The sequence below is a fragment of the Podarcis pityusensis genome, assembly GCF_964106645.2.
Source record: "Podarcis pityusensis genome assembly, chromosome: 2".
In the NCBI taxonomy this organism is placed as follows: Eukaryota; Metazoa; Chordata; class Lepidosauria; order Squamata; family Lacertidae; genus Podarcis; species Podarcis pityusensis.
The window spans coordinates 108,072,414-108,093,011 of record NC_138029.1 but is presented as its reverse complement, the minus strand read 5'-3'; the positions used below and the strand labels follow the sequence as shown (position 1 = coordinate 108,093,011).

The window sequence follows — 20,598 nt, the reverse complement described above, 5'->3', positions numbered from 1 at the left end:
CCTACATGGGGTTTGAACCCACAACTTTGAGATTAAGAGTCTCTTGCTCTACTGACCAATATACACGCAAGAGGTAAATGCGCCTCCAATTTTCCGTGTGAGCAGAAAGCAGCCAGAAGGTGGCTTTTGAAATGTGTTCTGTTAAGAGATTTACGGTATATACCACCTTTCTGGCAGAACTTTTTTTGCAGCTGCTGAGATTCTTTGTGCACCTGCCTCTCTGTGCATCCTCTCTCTGGGGAGCATCACAGACAAGAGGGAGGGAAGAAGCCCATGCATGCGCAGAGACACCTTGACGTTGCTGCAAGAGGCCCCTGCAAGAGGCCCGGGGCAAAAGGAACACAAATCCAAATACAGTGGTACCTCGGTTTACAGACGCTTCAGGTTTTTTGTTCTTGTTTTTTTCAAATTTTTATTAAGTACAAATTAGAAAACATACATATTTACAACAAAAGAAAATACAAAAGAAAAAGAAAATACATATAACCAAGGAAAAAAATAGAAAATACTTTGTCTCTTTCCATATTTACAGTTATTTATATCTCTATACAGTGGTACCTCGCAAGACGAATGCCTCGCAAGACGGAAAACTCGCAAAACGAAAGGGTTTTTGGTTTTTTGAGTTGCTTCGCAAGACGATTTTCCCTATGGGCTTGCTTCGCAAGACGGAAATGTCTTGCAAGTTTGTATCCTTTTTCTTAAAACCGTTAATACAGTTGCGACTTGACTTCGAGGAGCAACTCATAGCACGCGGTGTGGTAGCCTTTTTTGAGGTTTTTGAAGACTTTGGTGATTTTTGAAGCTTTTCCAAAACTTTTCCGACACCGTGCTTCGCAAGACGAAAAAAACCGCAAGACGAAAAAACTCGCGGAACGAATTAATTTCGTCTTGCGAGGCACCACTGTAAAACGCTATTCACAATAAAGGAGTGAAATGAAAGATAAGGTATCAGAAAAAAGAAAAAAAGAACAAAGAAAAGAAAAAGATCATAGGTGAAAATTTAGTTAAGTATTCACTATACATAGTCGTTTCCCATCTATATTTATATTCAATTGTATAATTTCATCTTGTCCTTATCTACCTTAAATAAAGTGTTGGTTTTTTAAAAAAGACTTCCACCGTTTGCCTCACGCGTTTTTAATAATCCGTTCGTCAGATCCTCTGTTCTTCATATTTTCCCTTTGGATTTCCTTAATGTCTCACTTTGTATTTTTTATATTACGCACAAGATTATTCTAAACACAACCAGATTCCTCCATCCCTGTACAGTGGTACCTTGGGTTACAGACGCTTCAGGTTACAGACTCCGCTAACCCAGAAATAGTACCTCGGGTTACGAACTTTGCCCCAGGATAAGAACAGAAATTGTGCAGCAGAGGCGCAGCAGGCCCTATTAGCTAAAGTGGTGCTTCAGGTTAAGTACAGTTTCAGGTTAAGAACGGACCTCCAGAACGAATTAAGTTCTTAACCCGAGGTACCACTGTATGGACTAACCATTATTATTTTTCAAAACGTTATTGGGAGAAGCAGACAAGAGTCTTATGCAGACAGCAAGGCAAACACTTTTGTATGGCGCTGCCGCTCAGATGCGATCAGACTGCTCTGCCAACAGCAGTCTTGATTTCTCCAGCTCTGCTTGTCTTCCTGATAGCTAGCCCAGGTGGTAGAACTGCCTGTCAGCTCCCTCCTCCTGAGCCTGTTTCCCCCTTGAAGAAATCAGCAGGGAGGAGGATGGGGACACAAGTCATTGGCTCTGCTGGACACTGGCTCTGGTGCCACCTACTGTTCAGCTCCAGCCATCTGCCTTACCAGCCCTCACAGGCACTAGTATCCACAATTAGTGTGTATATGGGGGGGGGGGTTTCCCTCCTCCTATTGCCCACTCTGCAGAGGCACCAGTTCCCAGCAGCTTGCAAACCTACCAAGCCACTCCTCCCAATTATTATTTTTTTTTAAAATACCCCCACACAGTCCAAACGAAAATAGTTTTTCAGCTTAAGCTGTCCCCATGTACCTCCAAGAGCAGGAGTTGTAGAATCATTGAGCTGGAAGGGGCCCTCTATTCCAACCCTCTGCAATGCAGCTGTCCCAAACGGGAATTGAACCTGCAACCTTGGTGTTATCAGCGCCACGCTCTAACCATTCAGGCTACCCTAGGTGGTTGTACAGGCAGAGGACCTTCTCGGTAGTGGCACCCACCCTGTGGAACCCTCTGAAGGCAGCCCTGTGAAGGGAAGTTGTCAATGTTTGATGTTTTATTATGCTTTTACAGTGGTACCTCGGGTTACATACACTTCAGGTTACATACGCTTCAGATTACAGACTCCGCTAACCCAGAAATAGTACCTCGGGTTAAGAACTTTGCTTCAGGGTGAGAACAGAAATCGTGCTCCGGCGGCGGTTGAAAAAGTTAACTGAAGAGGCCATGGAGGGAAGGGGGGCAAGTCTTGAGATTCGGAAGAATCTTGTGTAATTTTTATTATTTGTGATTTTGAATGTGAATGAATTTGTAAAATCAAATAAAAATCATTTCCCCCAAAAAGAAGGGTGGTACACAAATTGGACAAATAAAATAAATAAATGTTCTAACAACAAGAGGCTGGGTGGGGGAAAGGGAAGGCAGGTAGCTCTGGAGACTTGCCAGCAGCTCCTTGATTTTCTTCTCATCCGCTTTTGCCACTTCCCTCTGCTGCATTAGAGAAACCAGGCGCTTCTGCAGTTCAACCTGAAGGAGAGATCAGAAGCATCCGTGTTGCTGGCGCATTTTGTCACTGGAGCTTCTGGCTCCACTCTCACACTGGCTCCCACATGCAACTCATTCACAACCGCCAAGACCACATAACACCAGTCTTGAAAGACCTACATTGGCTCCCAGTATGTTTCCGAGCACAATTCAAAGTGTTGGTGCTGACCTTTAAAGCCCTAAACGGCCTCGGTCCAATATACCTGAAGGAGCGTCTCCACCCCCATCGTTCTGCCTGGACACTGAGGTCCAGCGCCGAGGGCCTTCTGGCAATTCCCTCACTGCGAGAAGCCAAGTTACAGGGAACCCGGCAGAGGGCCTTCTCGGTTGTGGCGCCCGCCCTGTGGAACGCCCTCCCACCAGATGTCAAAGAGAAAAACAACTACCAGACTTTTAGAAGACATCTGAAGGCAGCCCTGTTTAGGGAAGCTTTTAATGTTTAATAGACTATTGTATTTTAATATTCTGTTGGAAGCCACCCAGAGGGGCTGGGGAAACCCATCCAGATGGGCGGGGTATAAATAATAAATTATTATTATATTATTATTATCCACTGAGGCCACATTCACAAGTCCTAGTGGGATTTAGCCACTGGTTCCACCCATGCTCAGAGAAAAGGGAGCCAGGTGAACATCATAGCTTCCTTCCCAGTCAGTAAAGCAACAGAGAGAAGGCTGCAATTTGGAGCGCGGGGCGGGGCGGAAGGATGCTGTCGCCAGATATTTCCATCCACTTGTATTCTTGTGTGGCTTCATTTTATTACTGTGTCTGTTTCTCATTCTGATATTTTTGCAACCCTGCTTAGAGGCCATTGGCAAGACTGCTACGTACAAATAAGCAATAACATAACATACAAATCCCAGGTTCTGCTCACACACAACTTGGGGGCGGCAGCAGAGGGAATCTTCACTGTGTCTTTCGTGAAAATTAATCTGTGGTTGATGATGACCAGGAAGGAGAAGGAGGTTAAAAGCTGGGAAGAAGTTCAAAAACTTTGAGAAACCCTAGATTACAGGGAAGAACTGCTGTACCCAGAGTGAAACCGTCAGCTCAGTTTGAGAGCTGGCTGCCCCACTTACACAAGGAGGATGGGGAACCACTGGTGCTGTTGGACCCCAGTTCCCCTTAGCCAGCACAGCCAGTGGCAAGGGATGATGGGAGTTGTAGTTCAGCAACATCAGAAGGGACCCCCTTGGCTCTAGAACAGGGTTTCCCAAACTGGGCTCTCCAGCCGGTTTTGGACCACAACTCCCATCATCCCTAGCTAGCAGGACCACTGGTTTAGGGATTATGGGAAATGTAGTCCAAAACCAGCTGGAAACACAAGTTTGGGGTCGCGTTTTTGGGGTTCCTTTCCTGACCCCTCCCTTCAGTCCTGGCTGCGTGCCCATCAATCTCTCGCTCCCCATCGCTGTCTTTCCCCCAAAGTCCCCCGGGAGATCAACCCACTCGGATGGTCCCGGCCAGGATCCCGGCTGCAGCGGCGGCCATGGCTGCTGGCTCGGACGGCACACGAAAGCGCTTCGGGCAAAGTAGCGACTGGGCTCCGCCTGGCAGCTGCTCCCGCGGGGCTCCACGTCGAGGCAAAGCGGAGGAGGAGGGAAGCAGCCCAACGAGAAGCGGCTTAGGAGGAAGGCGGCGAGCGGCGCCGCCACGATGCCTGGGTCCCCCTCGCCAGCTGCCGGCCGAGCAGCGCGACGCCTCCCGGGTCGCGGCGCCGACGTCGCATCCTTTGGCGAGGGAAACAGGAAGAGGCTGGCCGGAGCCACAGCTGGGAAGGGTGCCACCGGCAGGAGGCGGCAGGGATGGCGGAGGAGCGGGCTGCTAAAAAAAGCAAGCAAGCACCGCAGTCAGGGATGGGTAGGATTCTGCCTGCAGGGCGAAGTCGCGATCGCTGCAGCCGCGCTGTTCCTCGGAAGGGCATGTTCATACGTAGAAGCTAAACAAGCTGTAGCTTAGGGCCCCACTCTCTTGGGGGTCCCCCCCCCAAAAAAATGTAAGGATAAAAAACGGGATGTACATTTCCAAAATACAAGATGAAAAACAAATAAAATAAAACGTACATACAGCAACAGTGTTTTGTGTTGTGTAGGCTCCTATGATGTAAGTCATGGGCCCCGCCTGCTAGCCGGCTCCCTAAAATATCACTGGTTTGCTCATTTCTATATACAGTCATAGGTAAAGGGACCCCTGACCATTCGGTCCAGTTGTGACCGACTCTGGGGTTGCAGCGCTCATCTCGCTCTACAGGCTGAGGGAGCTGGCGTACAGCTTCCGGGCCTTGTAGCCAGCATGACTAAGCCACTTCTGGCGAACCAGAGCAGTGCACGGAAACACCATTTACCTTCCCGCCGGAGCGGTACCTATTTATCTACTTGCACTTTGATGTGCTTTTGAACTGCTAGGTTGGCAGCAGCAGGGACCGAGCAACGGGAGCTCACCCCGTCGCGGGGATTCGAACCGCCAACCTTCTGATCGGCAAGTCCTAGGCTCTGTGGTTTAACCCACAGCGTCACCCGCGTCCATATACAGTCATACCTCGGGATAAATACGCTTCAGGTTGAGCACTTTCAGGTTGCGTTCCGTGGCGACCCGGAAGTAACGGAGTGCGTTACTTCTGGGTTTCGCCGCTCGTGCATGCGCACGATGTCAAAAATGACATCACACGCATGCACGGAAGCGGCGAAACGTGACCCGCGCACGCGCAGACATGTTGTCGCTTCTTACATTCTGTTCAGGATGTGAACGGGGCTCCAGAAAGGATCCCGTTCGCATCCCGAGGTACCACTGTATAGGGTGCCTACATTCTGCATGGACTGGGTCATGGCAATATGTGCAAAAGGCTTTAGATACCATAAATTACCATATAGCATATATTCAACACAAAAAATAGCGACAATTTGTTGTTGACAAAGGGCAGCTGGACATATAAAGGGCCCCATTACCTTCAGTAGCTCAGGGCTTCATCAAACGTAAATCTGGCCCTGTTCACACCCACCACCAACCACAAAAAGCTATCGCTAGTCTAGGCTGTATCAACAGAAGCCTAGTGTCCAGAATGAGGAAAGTGATAGTACTATTCTGCCTTGGTCAGAGCAGCCCTGGAATACGGAGCCCTCCAATTCTGGGCTCCACAATTTAAGAAGGATGTCAACAAGCTGGGGTGTGCCCAGAAGAGGGCAACAGATAAGATCAAGGGTCTGGAAACCAAGCCTTGTGTCGAACGGTTAAAGGAGCTGCGTATGTTTAGCTTGGAAAAGAGACTGAGAGGAGATACGATAGACATCTTCAGATTTCTAAAGGGCTGTCACGTGGACGATGGAGCAAGCTTGTTTTCTGCTGCTCTGGAGGCTAGGACCCGAACCAAATGGGGGTAAGGGGGCAGCTGCCCCCCTCCAAATCAAGTAAATCAATACAAAAGCTGAGGTTCTGCGCCCAGTAACATAAAGCCTGCCCTCCCCCATAAATTGCATGATGGCCCCATGAGGGTTGCTTTAGTTGAGATTCCTGCAATGCCAGATGACCCGCAGGGTCCCTTCGAACTCTGCAATTCTATTCTGTGTCATTTCCTACGTCGGAACTGAAGGCAAGTGAACTGAGTTAAGTGGTTTCACTTTCTTTTGCCACCAGGGGTCCCTGGTTACAAATGATTCTATGAACTAGCAGGTCCACCCACCCTCTTTTTTTGAGATCAGGTTTTACAGTTTCAAATGAAGCACAGGTAAATGCACCTGTATGGCTAATGCTCCAAAGTAGCTGCTGCTGCATTTATTTGTGGAAGTGCAACGTCCGAGTCCACGTGTAAGATGACTGTTGTTTGAGGGGAGTGTTTTTATACTCTGCTCCAATAAGGCCTCACAATAGAGCGGACTTCTCATGTTGTCCACTGTAATGTTAAATATGTAAGTCCACCACCACCACCATGGGAAACCTTAAGTTACAGGAAGCATGTTTTTATATTAATGGTGAAGGCATTATATAGGCACACATCATATAAGCACCTTAGATTACACTTTGGAGTGGTCCATTCAACATGAACAGGAAGTCCTGGTTCAGAATGTGGTCCATTTACTTGCTCATTTCCCCCTCTATATTTTATGTTTAAATTGTGATGGAACCAGGCCTTTTTTTCTTAGAAAAAGAGGTGTTGTTGAACTTTTTTTTTAGGGGTAGCAACCAGCCAAAGTTATAAGCTTGCCATCAGGTATATGTATATAGACGAATCCATTTTAAAGCATTCTCAAAATGTATGTGGTTCCAAATTTTCTTGCTTTCGGTTACACCAATAACAATAAACTCCATATTTAAAGAAAACAACTATTAAGAGGTCTGCCTTCCCTTACTTTAATTATAGTCAGGGTTATTGTTCGGACCACTTCCCCATGCCCTTAGTCTCGTAATATCAGATACTCCAGTATCCGACTGCTAGTATTTCTCCCGGTTATACCTGGTTAACATACAAGCTGTGGTTAATGATGGATTACCGTTTCCCTCTCTTCCGGTAAGCGTAGATCTTTTTACATAGTTGAATTTTCTCCTCTCCTAGCTAGTGACTTTCCACTTTGTAGTCCAGCAGAGCCCAGAAGGAGTGGCTGCCATTTTTTGATATCATCACTGTCACCCTGGGGCCACCTGAGATGCTGCAGGTTCCCTCCCAGAAACCGTCTTCGCTAAGAGTCAGTCGGCGAGAATTTCCGCATTCGACAGACACCTCATCTACGCCAGGCAGTTTGAGCTTAAATGTCACATCGCGGTTGGCCGGCAAGACCCCGGCAACTGGTGCCACCAGCTCAAAGGCATCCTCCCAGTTGGTATAACTCTGTGGAAAAACCGGCCACAACACGCTCTTGTTTGGGCAGGAGAGGAGGTAGCTGAGGGCGCAGTGACTGTTCCCCGGATCGGATGCTTTCTTTGCCCAGATGTGAAGAGCAAAGGTCCCTGCGTGAGGGAGCTGTATCTTCAACTCAACATGGGCATCTTGGCGAGTGGTCCAGATGTGACGCCTCCGCAAGTCCTCCGACGTGCTGCTGGCCTCAGAGTCCAGGGTGGCAAAGAGATCCAGGTCTCTACTTCGAGTGAAGGTGACAACGCAGCGTCCGTCATCAGTGTGGACAATCGGACTGGCGGGCAAGGCTCCCAGGATCCCCTTCTCCTCCGATTGCCAGCTGGGCCCCACAGGCTGGATGAGCGGTTTGGGCAAGCAGAAGCTCTTGTCCACAGATTGGCACACCAGGGAGTATTCCACCACGTGGCTGTAGTTCTCCTCCTTGCTCCTGGAAGGTTTGGCAAAGATGTCCAAGCTATGAGTTCCCACCTCCTGAGGATACACTTCCAGGGTCATCCCGTTCCTCTGCAGGTTCATGAAGCAGTGTTCGTTTGCCCCGTTGAGCTTGCAGAGGAAAAGCGTCGGAGAATGACTCTCAATGAAAACAGTTGCCTTGCCGTTTTCTGTGAAAGAAAAGCAAAGGTTTTTTGATGTTGACATGATTTTGTATGCAACAGGAATTCAGTAAAAAAAATTGTAAGGGGCAAAAAATAATGGCTTTTCTGTACTTGTTAATATTTTTATTTTAAATCCCCATGAATGGATTTCCCCCTATGGATTTTCTGCCACCTTGCCGTGAGAAATAGGGTTACACCCATATATAAGATTGAAATTAAAGGTAATTTATTGGCCGAGGGAGCCGGCGTACAGGGACCGAGCAACGGGAGCTCACCCCGTCGCGGGGATTCGAACCGCCGACCTTCTGATCGGCAAGTCCTAGGCTCTGTGGTTTAACCCACAGCGCCACCCTTGTCCCATGCATTGAAATTAATGATGGTTAATAGATTGGTAGATGGGAAACAGGCAGTCTGTTCTTTCCTCACTGACTCGTCCTTGAACAACCACCTGTAGGTTGTTTCTCCCCTCAGGCTTTACTTCATCTTGATTGTTAGTTTTAATTAACCTCACAACTCCATGAAGGCCACAGAATGGCCTTGTTTGCCAGGAGTAATAATCAGTGATAATCAAAATAGAGCAAGGACAATCCAGCTGCCTCACACTCACCTGTACCTAACAATTCCGAGAAAGATAACAGATTTCCTGAGCCTCCTTCACACCTTGGAAGACCCACTGAGTTCTGGTTCTGCTCAATTAGGGGTGAGGAACCTGCGTGGCCCTCTTGCTGTTGTGGGACTCCCAACTAGCACGACCAATTGTCAGGGATGATGGGGGTTGTAGTCTAGCAACCTCAGGTTCCCATCCCTGCTTTACAGCGCAGTAGCATCTTAAAAGCACATGAGACTCATTGTCAGTGTAAGTGTGACAGCCAAAAGCAACAAGACAGATGCTTCTGATTGACTTTACCTGTTTCGATGACTGACGTTGCCGTGGATGTGCCTGTCAGTCCTACTGAATAAAAGGCAGACTTATACCACACATTACGTTCAAACTGCTGCAGCGATAATGTCTGTTTCAGAAGCTGCCAGCTGTGGTCTTCTGGGAAGTGATCGTTAATAAACAGAGCAGGATGGGTAAGGAAGTAAAACTCATTGTACCTGCAGAAGGAGAAGGCAGAATTGTGCAGTCTTTCATGAAATCTCAGCACCAGTGTCAAACAGAGAAAGCTATCTAGAAATGAGCGTGCAATCCTTCTAGGCCTTCTTTCAGATGTCAAGTGAAACCATAGCTTAGCATGTCGGGAATGAAACATAGCAAGCCTCCCTCCCCCACAGCCACACATGTGAACAGTTTGGAAACCAGATCCTTGATTAGATTAACCACAGCCTGTTTTCTCACCCACATCTGTGCTTAATGACAACAATGCTTTATTTGACAAGCGTGTCCATAGTTAACACTAGCCACATTTTAGGAACTGGGTGACCCACTCATCCAGCCTTCCCCAGTCTGATTCCCTCCAGGTTTGGCTGAACTCTATGCCCCTTCAACCACTGCCAATGTGGCCCAATGTCAGGGACCGTGCTGAGGAGGGCTGCACTGAGAGGAATGGAGGCAGCCTCCCCCGCCCCCTGCTCCTGCTCAGGATCCTGAATCTTCCCAGGAGCAGTGGAGCAGTATAGATTTGGAACAGTGGTTTGCAGAGGGACATAGTTCAGAAGACCGAAGTTGGGAAGAACTGGATGGTGAACAGCTAGGAGGAGAAGAACTGGGAGAGAGAGAGTGAACAGGCTCCATTTCGCTGGAAAGCGTCCATCCACTCAGCCCAAGGTCAAGGAGAGCAGATAAGGTGGCAGCACAGAAAGCACAGTGGTTGTGAGATCTGGTTGCAAGATGCAGAAGTGGGTGACTAGGGAGGAAGTGGGTGGAACCCTTAACTGGGAGCACCTCCGTTCCTAGAAATGGATTCTTTGTTCTCTGGCTACAATCATTAAAAATCTGGTAAGAGACTCCTTTCGCTTTGTTTTGCTTATCTGCTGCCAAAGGGTGGGAGGGTGGGAGGAAGCTGAGTCCCTGAAGCCTGAGACCCAATAGTTAGTGATGATGGGAGTGGTAGTCTAAAACCGTTGGAGGGCACCTGGTAGAGAAAGGCTGCTGTGTTGCAATGATCCAAACTCCAGGATCCCCAAATCCTACACATGTAGGATAAGCATAATACTCTAGAACAGCCTTCCTTAACCTGTCGGTCCCCAGATGTTGTTGAACTACAACTCCCATCACCCCTAGCTAACAAGGCCAGAGCTCAGGGATGATGGGAGTTGTAGTCCAACAACATCTGGGGACCCACAGGTTGAGAACGGCTGCTCTAGAACCTATTACGGTAATTGACCCACCACAACCACAGCACTCCATGCTGATGCCCTGTGGCTATCAAATCACCAATTCTGACTTTTGGTCCAAGCGAACCAAACAAAAATCTGAAAACAAAGGAAGTTCACTATACCCTCGTTGTATCCCACACTCTGACTGGGCTTTCTGTCGCCTAACAACATACCTGAAAGTGAACTTGCTACAAGAGTCATCCACACAGCCGCTGCCCCACGTGTTGTCTAAAAGATGCCACCTTCCCTCAAGATAAACAGCGTTCCAGACATGATTAGTCTTCCCCTCAAATACTTTTCCTGGTTTGTATTGGAACCCTTTGGCAAAGCCGGACAGCTGCTTGCATTGTATCCCTGCAAGACTGAGGGGGAAAGAAAGGGATTCAAAAACACCATTGTGAACAAGGCACTGTGGTTGCAATCAATGCTTTTTTTTTTTTATTAGAATGGGCATCCTTCATTTTGCTCTGTTTTCAGGGAGAAGCCAAACCACATCTGGCATTTTAGGCTTTTTCCTATATTGTCCAATCTTGCCCCTTAAGGATGTGCAATTTGGGATTTTGATGGAGGAAACAGAAGTATGCTAAATGCCACCTGTGGACTTTATTCTGAAGAAATGCCAGGCTGCCTCATTTAACTGCATATTACAGGTTTGGGGAATCTTTGGTCCTCCATATGTTGCTGAACTACAACTCCCATCATTCCTGGTGGTTGGCCAAGCTTGCTAAGGTTGATGGGAGATGTAGCTGAACAACATCTGGAAGGCCCAAGATCCCCCAGTCCTGCATGACAGTTTTGTATGTTGCACTGGTACAAAATTTTTTGTTAGGAGCCAATTGTTTTTGGGGGACAGGAGACGGGCAGGTGTGGAGGACTCCCTGGTCCTGAATGGGGTAACTGTGCCCCTGAAGGACCAGATGTGCAGCCTGGGAGTCATTCTGGACTCACAGCTGTCCATGGAGGCACAGGTCAATTCTATGTCCAGGGCAACTGTTTATCAGCTCCATCTGGTACACAAGCTGAGACTCTACCTGCCCGCGGACTGTCTTGCCAGCGTGGTGCATGCTCTAGTTATCTCCCGCTTGGACTACTGCAATGCGTTCTACGTGGGGCTACCTTTGAATGTGACCAGGAAACTACAAATAATCCAGAATGCGGGAGCTAGACTGGTGACTGGGAGCGGCCGCCAAGACCACATAACACTGGTTTTGAAAGTCCTACATTGGCTCCCAGTACGTTTCCGAGCACAATTCAAAGTGTTGGTGCTGACCTTTAAAGCCCTAAACGGCCTCGGTCCAGTATACCTGAAGGAGCATCTCCACCCCCATCGTTCTACCTGGACACTGAGGTCCAGCGCCGAGGGCCTTCCAGCGGTTCCCTTGCTGCAAGAAGCCAAGTTACAGGGAACCAGGCAGAGGGCCTTCTTGGTAGTGGCACCCGCCCTGTGGAACACCCTCCCATCAGATGTCAAAGAGAACAACAACTACCAGACTTTTAGAAGACATCTGGAGGCAGCCCTGTTCAGGGAAGCTTTTAATGTTTAATAGACTATTGTATTTTAATATTGTGTTGGAAGCTGCCCAGAGTGGCTGGGGAAACCCATCCAGATGGGCGGGGTATAAATATTGATGGGCGGGGTATTATTATTATTAATCGGACAGCCTGAGAATCTTAGCTTGCATGCTGAAGAGAGAGAGAGACTGGAATCTAGTACAAGCTTTCAAGGCAGCACAGAAGGGCTTTAAAAGGTACAAGAAGTGTTTGTTGAAGGAAGCATGGTGGGGAGGGGCCAAGCAGGATTTCCAGTGACTGTAGCGGGACTCAAGTTTGTCTCCATAATGATGTGTTGAAAGCCGCCTGTATAGAGCAGGTGTGGGGGACGTGTGGCTCTCCAGCTCTCTGGGGCCCAATAGGAATTACCTGCACATTTCTTCAAAGAGGCCAGCATATCCCCCACAAGCGCTTTTTCCCGACTGAAGAGCATCAGTTGCCTCAGAAGGCACCTTGTTATGGTATCCTTCCACATCGTATTCTGGAGGAATAAAGACATTTATGGACAGTCACCTCAAAGTCTGCAATGCACAACCAATAAAGGACTGCAGCAACCTCACCTACACCAGAAACTTTTAGCAGAAGATACGAGTAACTAATCAGTTCAATTAGGGGTATCTGCGGGTGGTGCTGTGGGTTAAACCACAGAGCCTAGGGCTTGCCGATCAGAAGGTCGGCGGTTCAAATCCCTGTGACGGGGTGAGCTCCCGTTGCTCGATCCCAGCTCCTGCCAACCTAGCAGTTTGAAAGCACGTCAAAGTGCAAGTAGTTAAATGGGTACCGCTCTGGCTGGAAGGTAAACGGCGTTTCTGTGCACTGCTCTGGTTCGTCAGAAGCGGCTTAGTCATCCTGGCCACATGACCCGGAAGCTGTACGCCGGCTCCCTCGGCCAATACAGTGGTACCTCGGGTTACATACGCTTCAGGTTACATACGCTTCAGGTCACAGACTCTGCTAACCCAGAAATATTACCTCGGGTTAAGAGCTTTGCTTCAGGATGAAAACAGAAATCGTGCTCCTGCGGCGCAGTGGCAGCAGGAGGCCCCATTAGCTAAAGTGGTGCTTCAGGTTAAGAACAGTTTCAGATTAAGAACAGACCTCCGAAACGAATTAAGTACTTAACCTGAGGTACCACTGTAAAGCGAGTTGAGCGCTGCAACCCCAGAGTCGGCCACGACTGGACCTAATGGCCAGGGGTCCCTTTACCTTTACTATTTCGTTCACAAAACAACAGTTAATCACCTTCAAAGGCTCTGCTTTAAATCCAATGCTATATAAAGGAGCTTTCCTATAACACCACTAGATGAGTTGTTCTGTTGTCTGAAGGGATCGCATACCTATATGATGGCACGTCCACATCCAAATGGCTCGGACTTTCTCCAGGTCACTGTGGGCTTTTTGGAGCAAGACATTCACCAGTTTTTTCACGTTGTTCTTGACATTCACCTGTTTCAGGAAAGGTAAATACTGTAGAAGATAACATGGAGGAGCAGTACCCAGTTCCTTTCTGCTGTCTAAAGAAAACTTAGGGTGCCTGCCATCCTACATGCACTAAAAAGAGTCTTGCTGAACTCAATGGAGCTTACTTCTGCATAGAACTGCTCAGGAATACACAGTTAGCTGAGTAAGTGTGTGCATCCTAGTTGATCAATCTATCAAATTTTATCCCCAAGTAAAATTGTTCTGAAGGATGAAGCATGCTTAGCCTTTCTTTTTTCTTTACACAGGCATGCTATTTCCACAATCTTCAGCTGTGAGCCAAATCCCCTTTGTGTAAGGCTTGGGGTGGATTTTGAATCATAATGTTTCCCACTGTGAACTTCCATGTGGACAGAAGAAGTTGCCTCCTATAAGGAGAGGACACTTGAAGGTACTGTCATAGAATCATAGAATTGTAGAGTTGGAATGGACCCTTAGGTTCCAATTCCAAATCCACATTAAAAAACAAAACTCTCAGCATCCTAAAATATTCTTTACAGGACTATTATTCTGTGTGGGTTATATTGCCATAAGAGACAGTATACCGTTGATGCATGGTCATCCAGTTCCTTAAACTGCGTCAAGTCCATTGCTATTGACTTCAGGCTGGATTTATCCCATGGGTAATCTGGGAACAAACATGGAAAAGTCATTCTAGAACCAGCGCAAGTCCAGCAGAAAAAGGCAAGAGGAGAAATGGAAGAGGACTTACAATGGGACTGAAATGGCCAAACTGCAGCAAATTAAAACGGCCACAGATATCGGGCATTTTCTACTCCCCAAGTAAAACCCAGAGTGGAGGTACTGCACCTACACATTTACCAATGTTTCTCTACTTACATGACCATGGAGAAAGAGAACCAGTGGGACAGCGCTGGAGCAGATTTTGATCTGCTGTCACACAAGACAATTTCAGTTGATTCTATTTCTTGGACCGTAGTTGACAAATATTGTGAAGGGAATAGCAAGCTTTGCACTGTGGCGATCACACAGGGCCCCCGGATGTTTCACTGTCTACTGATCCCTGTGCCACCACTTTATTTCTCACTGCCACCACCCAGGCCCTACCTGGTACAATACTGAGTCCAGTCAGGGTTAAACTGGAACATAAACTTTTGTTTATTTATTGCAGTTTAACAAGCGTGTGGTTTCGTAAACGGTATCGGTCAATTACAATCATGGGGTGCCTATCCAGACCTATAACTTCCGCTACCTGCTCTCACTCACTAAACCACCTCTCAGATATTTACTTGTCTTCCCAGCCCCTAACTCTTCCTGACTCAGCTTATTTCGCTACCCTAACTCAACCTACCCACAGACTCTATCCCAATTCACTCCCACTCCAACCAACCACCCAACTCCCAATGAACTCCCTTTTGTCCCTCCCAGAGCTGGTTTTATAGTCCCTCTGACTCCACCCCCCTGGGTTCTGATTGGGTAACTTGTTTAACTATTTCACCTCCAGCACTCTCATATGTTACCGTCACATGCACCTCCCACTGGAACAGTTGGTACCTCCTTAGAGAAGCCCTCTTTACACTGAAGCCTCTGGTTTTGCACACGGGCTGGTTCAGATGATGGACAAGTGTACCGGCTGACCCACCCACACGCCACACACTTTCTTTCTTTCTTTCTTTCTTTCTTTCTTTCTTTCTTTCTTTCTTTATACATACCCCGCCCATCTCATTCCATTTACAGAAGCTAAACACAGGTGATGGGACACCACACCTGAGGAGAGCAGGCTGTGGGATATTACATCACTGTAGCAGTCAAGTACGACATTTCCTGTCTGCCCAGAGTGGACACACAGGGGGATGTTACTCCAGCCAGGAGGACTTCCTGTCATACTTGTCTGGGGCATCCTCCCCCTGCATGTGACCAGGTAGATGGGCTTGACCCTGGCAGACCCTTTAAAGGGGCTAGTCACGCAGCCATCTTCTGTTGACTCTCTTGTTGCTCTCTTTTTGCCATTTCTTCTCTTGATGCTGTTCTCTTGGTGCTTTTGCTGTCTGCTGGCTCTCAGCCAGCCACACATGGGCTCAGTCCCCATATGGGATGGACTCACACTCTCTTCTGTAACTACAAGCTAAAGCCTGCCTTCAGGATCATACTGTGAACTGAATGTAAGTAAACTTCTTATCATTACTTTTAAAGAAGTCAGTTGTGTCCTTATTGTTTTAAGAGGGAATAAAGGGCAATTCACCAGGAACAACCCGATCTGGACAAGCCAGACTGGATTGCTTAACTCAAGAGATTCGAACAAATCTACCAACTAGCTTCCTGCAATATACAGGGGAATGTACTCTGCAACCAGCTCACTAGCGTGAGGAAGGATAATATTTACCGTACTTTTCCTTGTATAAGACTATGTTTTTTTCTTTAAAAATCATGCTAAAAATTGGGGGCCATCTTACACTTGGTTAGTGCATAGGGTGGATGTTTGATTGGTTGCTGCTGCAGCTGTCAGCGGCTATTGTGCGTGTTATTGGTTGCTGCATCAATGGGTGGTGTTGATTGGCCGACGCTCTGGCAGTTAGGCGGGCAATTGGTAGCTTCTGCCGGTGATGGGACAGATGGGAGGTGGATTTTGCAATGCGTGCGGGTGAGCAATTTTTGGCAACCCCCCCCCCAATAAAAGCTCAACAACTCTGTGCCATCTCCCCCCATTTTCTTATATTAGAGTCCCCCAAAATAGGGGGCGTCTAATACATGGGGACGCGGGTGGCGCTGTGGGTTAAACCACAGAGCCTAGGACTTGCCGATCAGAAGGTCGGCGGTTCGAATCCCCGCGATGGGGTGAGCTCCCATTGCTCAGCCCTGCTCCTGCCCACCTAGCAGTTCGAAAGCACGTCAAAGTGCAAGTAGATAAATAGGTACCGCTCCGGCGGGAAGGTAGACAGCATTTCTGTGTGCTGCTCTGGTTCGCCAGAAGCGCCTTAGTCATGCTGGCCACATGACCCGGAAGCTGTACACCGGCTCCCTCAGCCAAGAAAGCGAGATGAGCGCCACAACCCCAGAGTCGGTCACGACTGGACCTAATGATCAGGCATCCCTTTACCTTTAATACATGGGGGCTTCTTATAGACAGAAAAGTACGGTAATCAATATATCCTCTCCTACTATCGACAACATTCCCACACAGGCCAATGCAGAAGGTGCAAAGCAGGCTGCGTAGCATGCAGAGATCTGCCCTCTGATCCGTCACTGCCTGCCCCCCCTTCTCCTGATGAGCATCCGGTGCCAGACATGCCCCCCTCCCACTCTGCCTAAATATAGGGCCAGTCCTGGAGGCAAGGGTGCAGTGTAGCTAATATTTACCATGCAAGCCTTGTTCCCAGAATATCTCATGACACGTGTATGGTGAGTGCGCACATGGGTACATGCTTTCTTTACTATGATACACAGGAGGCGTGGGAATGTTTAGCACTCCAGATGTTGCTGAACTACAACTCCCATCATCCTTTGCCACCGGGCATACTTGCAGGGCCGGGTGGGAGTTGTCATCCAACAACATCTGGAGGGCGAAAGGTTCCCTATGGTTGAGATACAGGTCCGTAGTCATATATAACAAATAATTTGCATTTACCATACAGATCTTGTCTCTGAGACAGCTTTGATCCTTGTTCTCCGTCATCCTGATAACCTATGAAATTGGTATTGTTGGGGTGAGACAATACAGTTATACCTCATGTTACATTTGCTTCATGTTACGTTCTTTCAGGTTATGTCCTGCAGCAACCCAGAAGTACCAGAAAGGGTTACTTCCGGCTTTCGCCGCTCCCACATGTGCAGAAGCGCTAAATCGTGCTTTGCGCATGCGCACAAGCGCCAAATCGCACTGCGCACCTGCACAGATACAGCGCTTCAGGTTGCGCTCTTTTCATGTTGCGAACGGGCCTCTGGAACGGATCCTGTTCACAACCAGAGGTACCACTGTATCGTTATGAGTTGGGGGGAGCTAGATCCCCCAAAATGTGTTATGCTTTATTCAAAGTTAGAATTAATCAAGGTTTGATTAAACTTTGCCAAACATGGAACCCACCTGGATTTAGTTAGGCTAGTAAGCCAAGCCAACTCTGTGTAGAGATTGCTGGATGAGCCATTAGCAGGGGACAAAGGCCAGCGATGGCCCAACTAGGAAACCATTATAGGGCAAGAGTGCCAGGCCAAGGGGACTGAGTGTTAGTGGGCAGAGGCAAAGGCAAGGTTTAGGGTTACAGCTTTGAATGTCGTAGGCTGGAAGGAGGTTCACAGAGAGAAGCAGAATGAGGGGCAGAAGTCCAAGTGAGCTGGGGACGACAGGCTGAAACAAAGAGAGGCAGAGGAAGGATTTTTGCTGCCCTTTGAATCCAATCCTGATAGGATGTGAATCCTCCATAATCCCTCCATTTAGGAGCAAGTTGTATATAGGTGCAAATAAACCATATATCATAAAGACACCAGTCTTTGTTGGGGCTCATTGTCCCCAAAGTAAACACAGACCCGGGTGACCATGCCTGCAACCCCTAAAATATTGCACCACTCATGGAGATTGGGGTGGCAGGTGTCAATATGTACATTAAAAACATATATTGCAACTCCCATCATCTCTGACCATGGGCCATGCTTGCTGGGGCTGCTGGAAATTCAACAACTAAACTGAAAGCACCGCTTTCCCTCATCCTGGTGCTGGTCTTTAGACTGCTGGTCTTCTCTTTTAAAAAAAAATATTTTTTATTAAGATTTTCTTGGTTTACAAAAGTACGTGCATTGTCGCTTTTTTCAGGTTGTAAATTCTTTTCTACAGATTACATTTGATATGAGACATTAGTGTTATATTCAGTATAAGGTCGGGGAAGAAGTGGGGGCAGAGGAGGGGTGGTGTGATGAAGATTGTCGGTCTTTTATGGCTCCTTTAATAATAATAATGATTTAATATTTATACCCCGCCCGTCTGGCTGGGTTTCCCCACCACTATGGGCAGCTCTCAACAGAATATTAAACATCAAACATTAAAACATTCCCAAATTTTAGATATAAGAAGAGAAATTGGGGCAGTTGCGGGGGGGAGCAGCGGACTGAGCATCATCATGTCGTAGACTGAGTCTCCATCCCAGTACAATGGTACCTTGGGTTACAGCCGCTTCAGGTTACAGCCGCTTCAGGTTACAGACTCCACTAACCCAGAAGTAGTACTTCAGGTTAAGAACTTTACCTCAGGATGAGAAAAGAAATTGTGTGGCGGCGGCAGCAGGAGGCCCCATTAACTAAAGTGGTACCTCAGGTTAAGAACAGTTTCAGGTTAAGAACGGACCTACAGAACGAATTAAGTTCTTAACCTAAGGTACCACTGTATAAGGCAGCCTCCTATGCTGTTCTCGTTTGCCCGCAACGCTTTAGTCCAAAATTGTGCCTTGGGCTCATCTACAACCGCTGTGCCTATCCCAAATGTATGGCCATACGGAGGAGGCCTTACCTTCATTGTCCTGCCTCATCCGGTGGGGAAATATCTGGAGTCCTGCAGCGCCAGGAACATACACACACAGAGAACGAGTTACTGAAGGATCCATAGGAACACAAAGTCATAGGACCAGGGGGTGGGGGTAGCCTGGATGTCATATTCGGGTCCTTTCCATGCCTATGGTTTTATATCTCTAAGGTGACATTCTAAAGAAAGGGAGGCAGCTAGCAAGTCTCTTGGTCAAGCTCATGGCTGTGAAGCATTTCTGAGCAGGTCTAAAAAGCACAGGTGACTACTTGCTACAGAAAGTACTGGCTGCAGATGCTCAGGGGACCAGCCTTCCCTCCCCCTCCCCTGGCTGGAGGTGATGTCATCAGTGAGTGTAAGAGAACAATAGACTTGGGGCAGTCTCATCTAGAGCAGGGAAAACACAGAGGCCCTCTGGGACAGTTCCAAAGCTGTAGCTTTGGGGATCCCCCTTGAAACCCAATGGGAGAACAAGACCTGATGGAGTGTTAATGAGGTGAGCTCTTCCATCTTATACTCAATCTACATATATGTAACTAAAACCATGGGGCAGTATCTCAGGTGGGGGACAGGTCATGTTCCTTCTGGGGCTCTTCCTGCCCACGTGTAGACCCTTATGTTTGTCCCTACTAAAATTCACCTTGTTATTTTGGGCCCAGGTCTCCAATCTATTAAGGTCATCTTGAATCCTCATTCTGTCTTCTGCGGCATTGACTACCCATTCCAGTTTGGTGTCATCTGCTGATCTGATAAGCACCCCCTCAATAAAAGCTGCCATTAATAAATTTGTTGCTATTTCCTTCCCTTCAAGTAAGGCTAGAACTTGTTTATGTGGCCAAACTTATTTATTATTTATTTAGAGCATTTCTTTCTTATTTATCGTATTTATTTATACCCTGGCCTTTTTCCCTGACTGGACTCAAGCCACTTGTACCCTGCTCTTCAATAAAAAAAGGCTCCCAGAATAGATTATTGTTGTTGTTGTTGTTTAATCATTTAGTCCGACTCTTCGTGACCCCATGGACCAGAGCACACCAGGCACTCCTGTCTTCCACTGCCTCCCACAGTTTGGTCAAACTCATGCTGGTAGCTTCGAGAACACTGTCCAACCATCTCGTCCTCTGTCGTCCCCTTCTCCTTGTGCCCTCCATCTTTCCCAACATCAGGGTCTTTTCCAGGGAGTCTTCTCTTCTCATGAGGTGGCCAAAGTATTGGAGCCTCAGCTTCACGATCTGTCCTTCCAGTGAGCACTCAGGACTGATTTCCTTCAGAATGGATAGGTCTGATCTTCTTGCAGTCCATGGGACTCTCAAGAGTCTCCTCCAGCACCATAATTCAAAAGCATAAATTCTTCGGCGACCAGCCTTCTTTATGGTCCAGCTCTCACTTCCATACATCACTACTGGGAAAACCATAGCTTTAACTATACGGACCTTTGTCGGCAAGGTGATGTCTCTGCTTTTTAAGATGCTGTCTAGGTTTGTCACTGCTTTTCTCCCAAGAAGAACAGATTACATACAATCAAAACAAGACAATCACTATCCATGGGCTTACAATCTTTTTAAAAAAATAAAAAAACACCCAAGGGAAAATGGAC

The 20,598-nt window shown here is 47.6% G+C and overlaps 1 protein-coding gene and 2 long non-coding RNA genes across 3 annotated transcripts; 1 reads left to right on the top strand and 2 right to left on the bottom strand.

Moving 5' to 3' along the window:
* Positions 1-2,460: 2,460 nt before the first annotated feature.
* LOC308470250 lies at positions 2,461-4,452 on the bottom strand. Its single transcript, XR_013982303.1, has 2 exons — positions 4,193-4,452; positions 2,461-2,725 (listed from the first exon to the last, which is right to left on the bottom strand). It is a non-coding gene; the product is annotated as an uncharacterized lncRNA (long non-coding RNA).
* A 2,621-nt stretch (positions 4,453-7,073) lies between these two features.
* Positions 7,074-19,303, bottom strand: LOC308469634 (kyphoscoliosis peptidase-like). The gene is made up of 8 exons (XM_080992372.1): positions 18,990-19,303; positions 17,121-17,177; positions 14,080-14,162; positions 13,393-13,501; positions 12,425-12,536; positions 10,678-10,866; positions 9,093-9,283; positions 7,074-8,191 (listed from the first exon to the last, which is right to left on the bottom strand). The coding sequence occupies exons 1-8, from the start codon at positions 19,081-19,083 to the stop codon at positions 7,290-7,292; spliced, it is 1,737 nt and encodes a 578-aa protein (XP_080848498.1). The 5' UTR covers positions 19,084-19,303; the 3' UTR covers positions 7,074-7,289.
* Positions 19,304-19,352: 49 nt separating this feature from the next.
* LOC308470199 lies at positions 19,353-19,811 on the top strand. Its single transcript, XR_013982250.1, has 2 exons — positions 19,353-19,497; positions 19,661-19,811. It is a non-coding gene; the product is annotated as an uncharacterized lncRNA (long non-coding RNA).
* The last annotated feature ends 787 nt before the right edge of the window (positions 19,812-20,598 follow it).

Bases quoted from the DNA above. Each gene is read 5' to 3' on its own strand.
- LOC308469634 (XM_080992372.1), bottom strand. From the start codon at position 19,083: ATGGATCCTTCAGTAACTCGTTCTCTGTGTGTGTATGTTCCTGGCGCT. The intron at 14,163-17,120 runs GTAAATGCAAAT...GTTTGTTCCCAG, and splicing joins TCAGAGACAAGATCTGTATG to ATTACCCATGGGATAAATCC. The intron at 13,502-14,079 runs GTATACTGTCTC...TTCCTGAAACAG, and splicing joins TGGATGACCATGCATCAACG to GTGAATGTCAAGAACAACGT.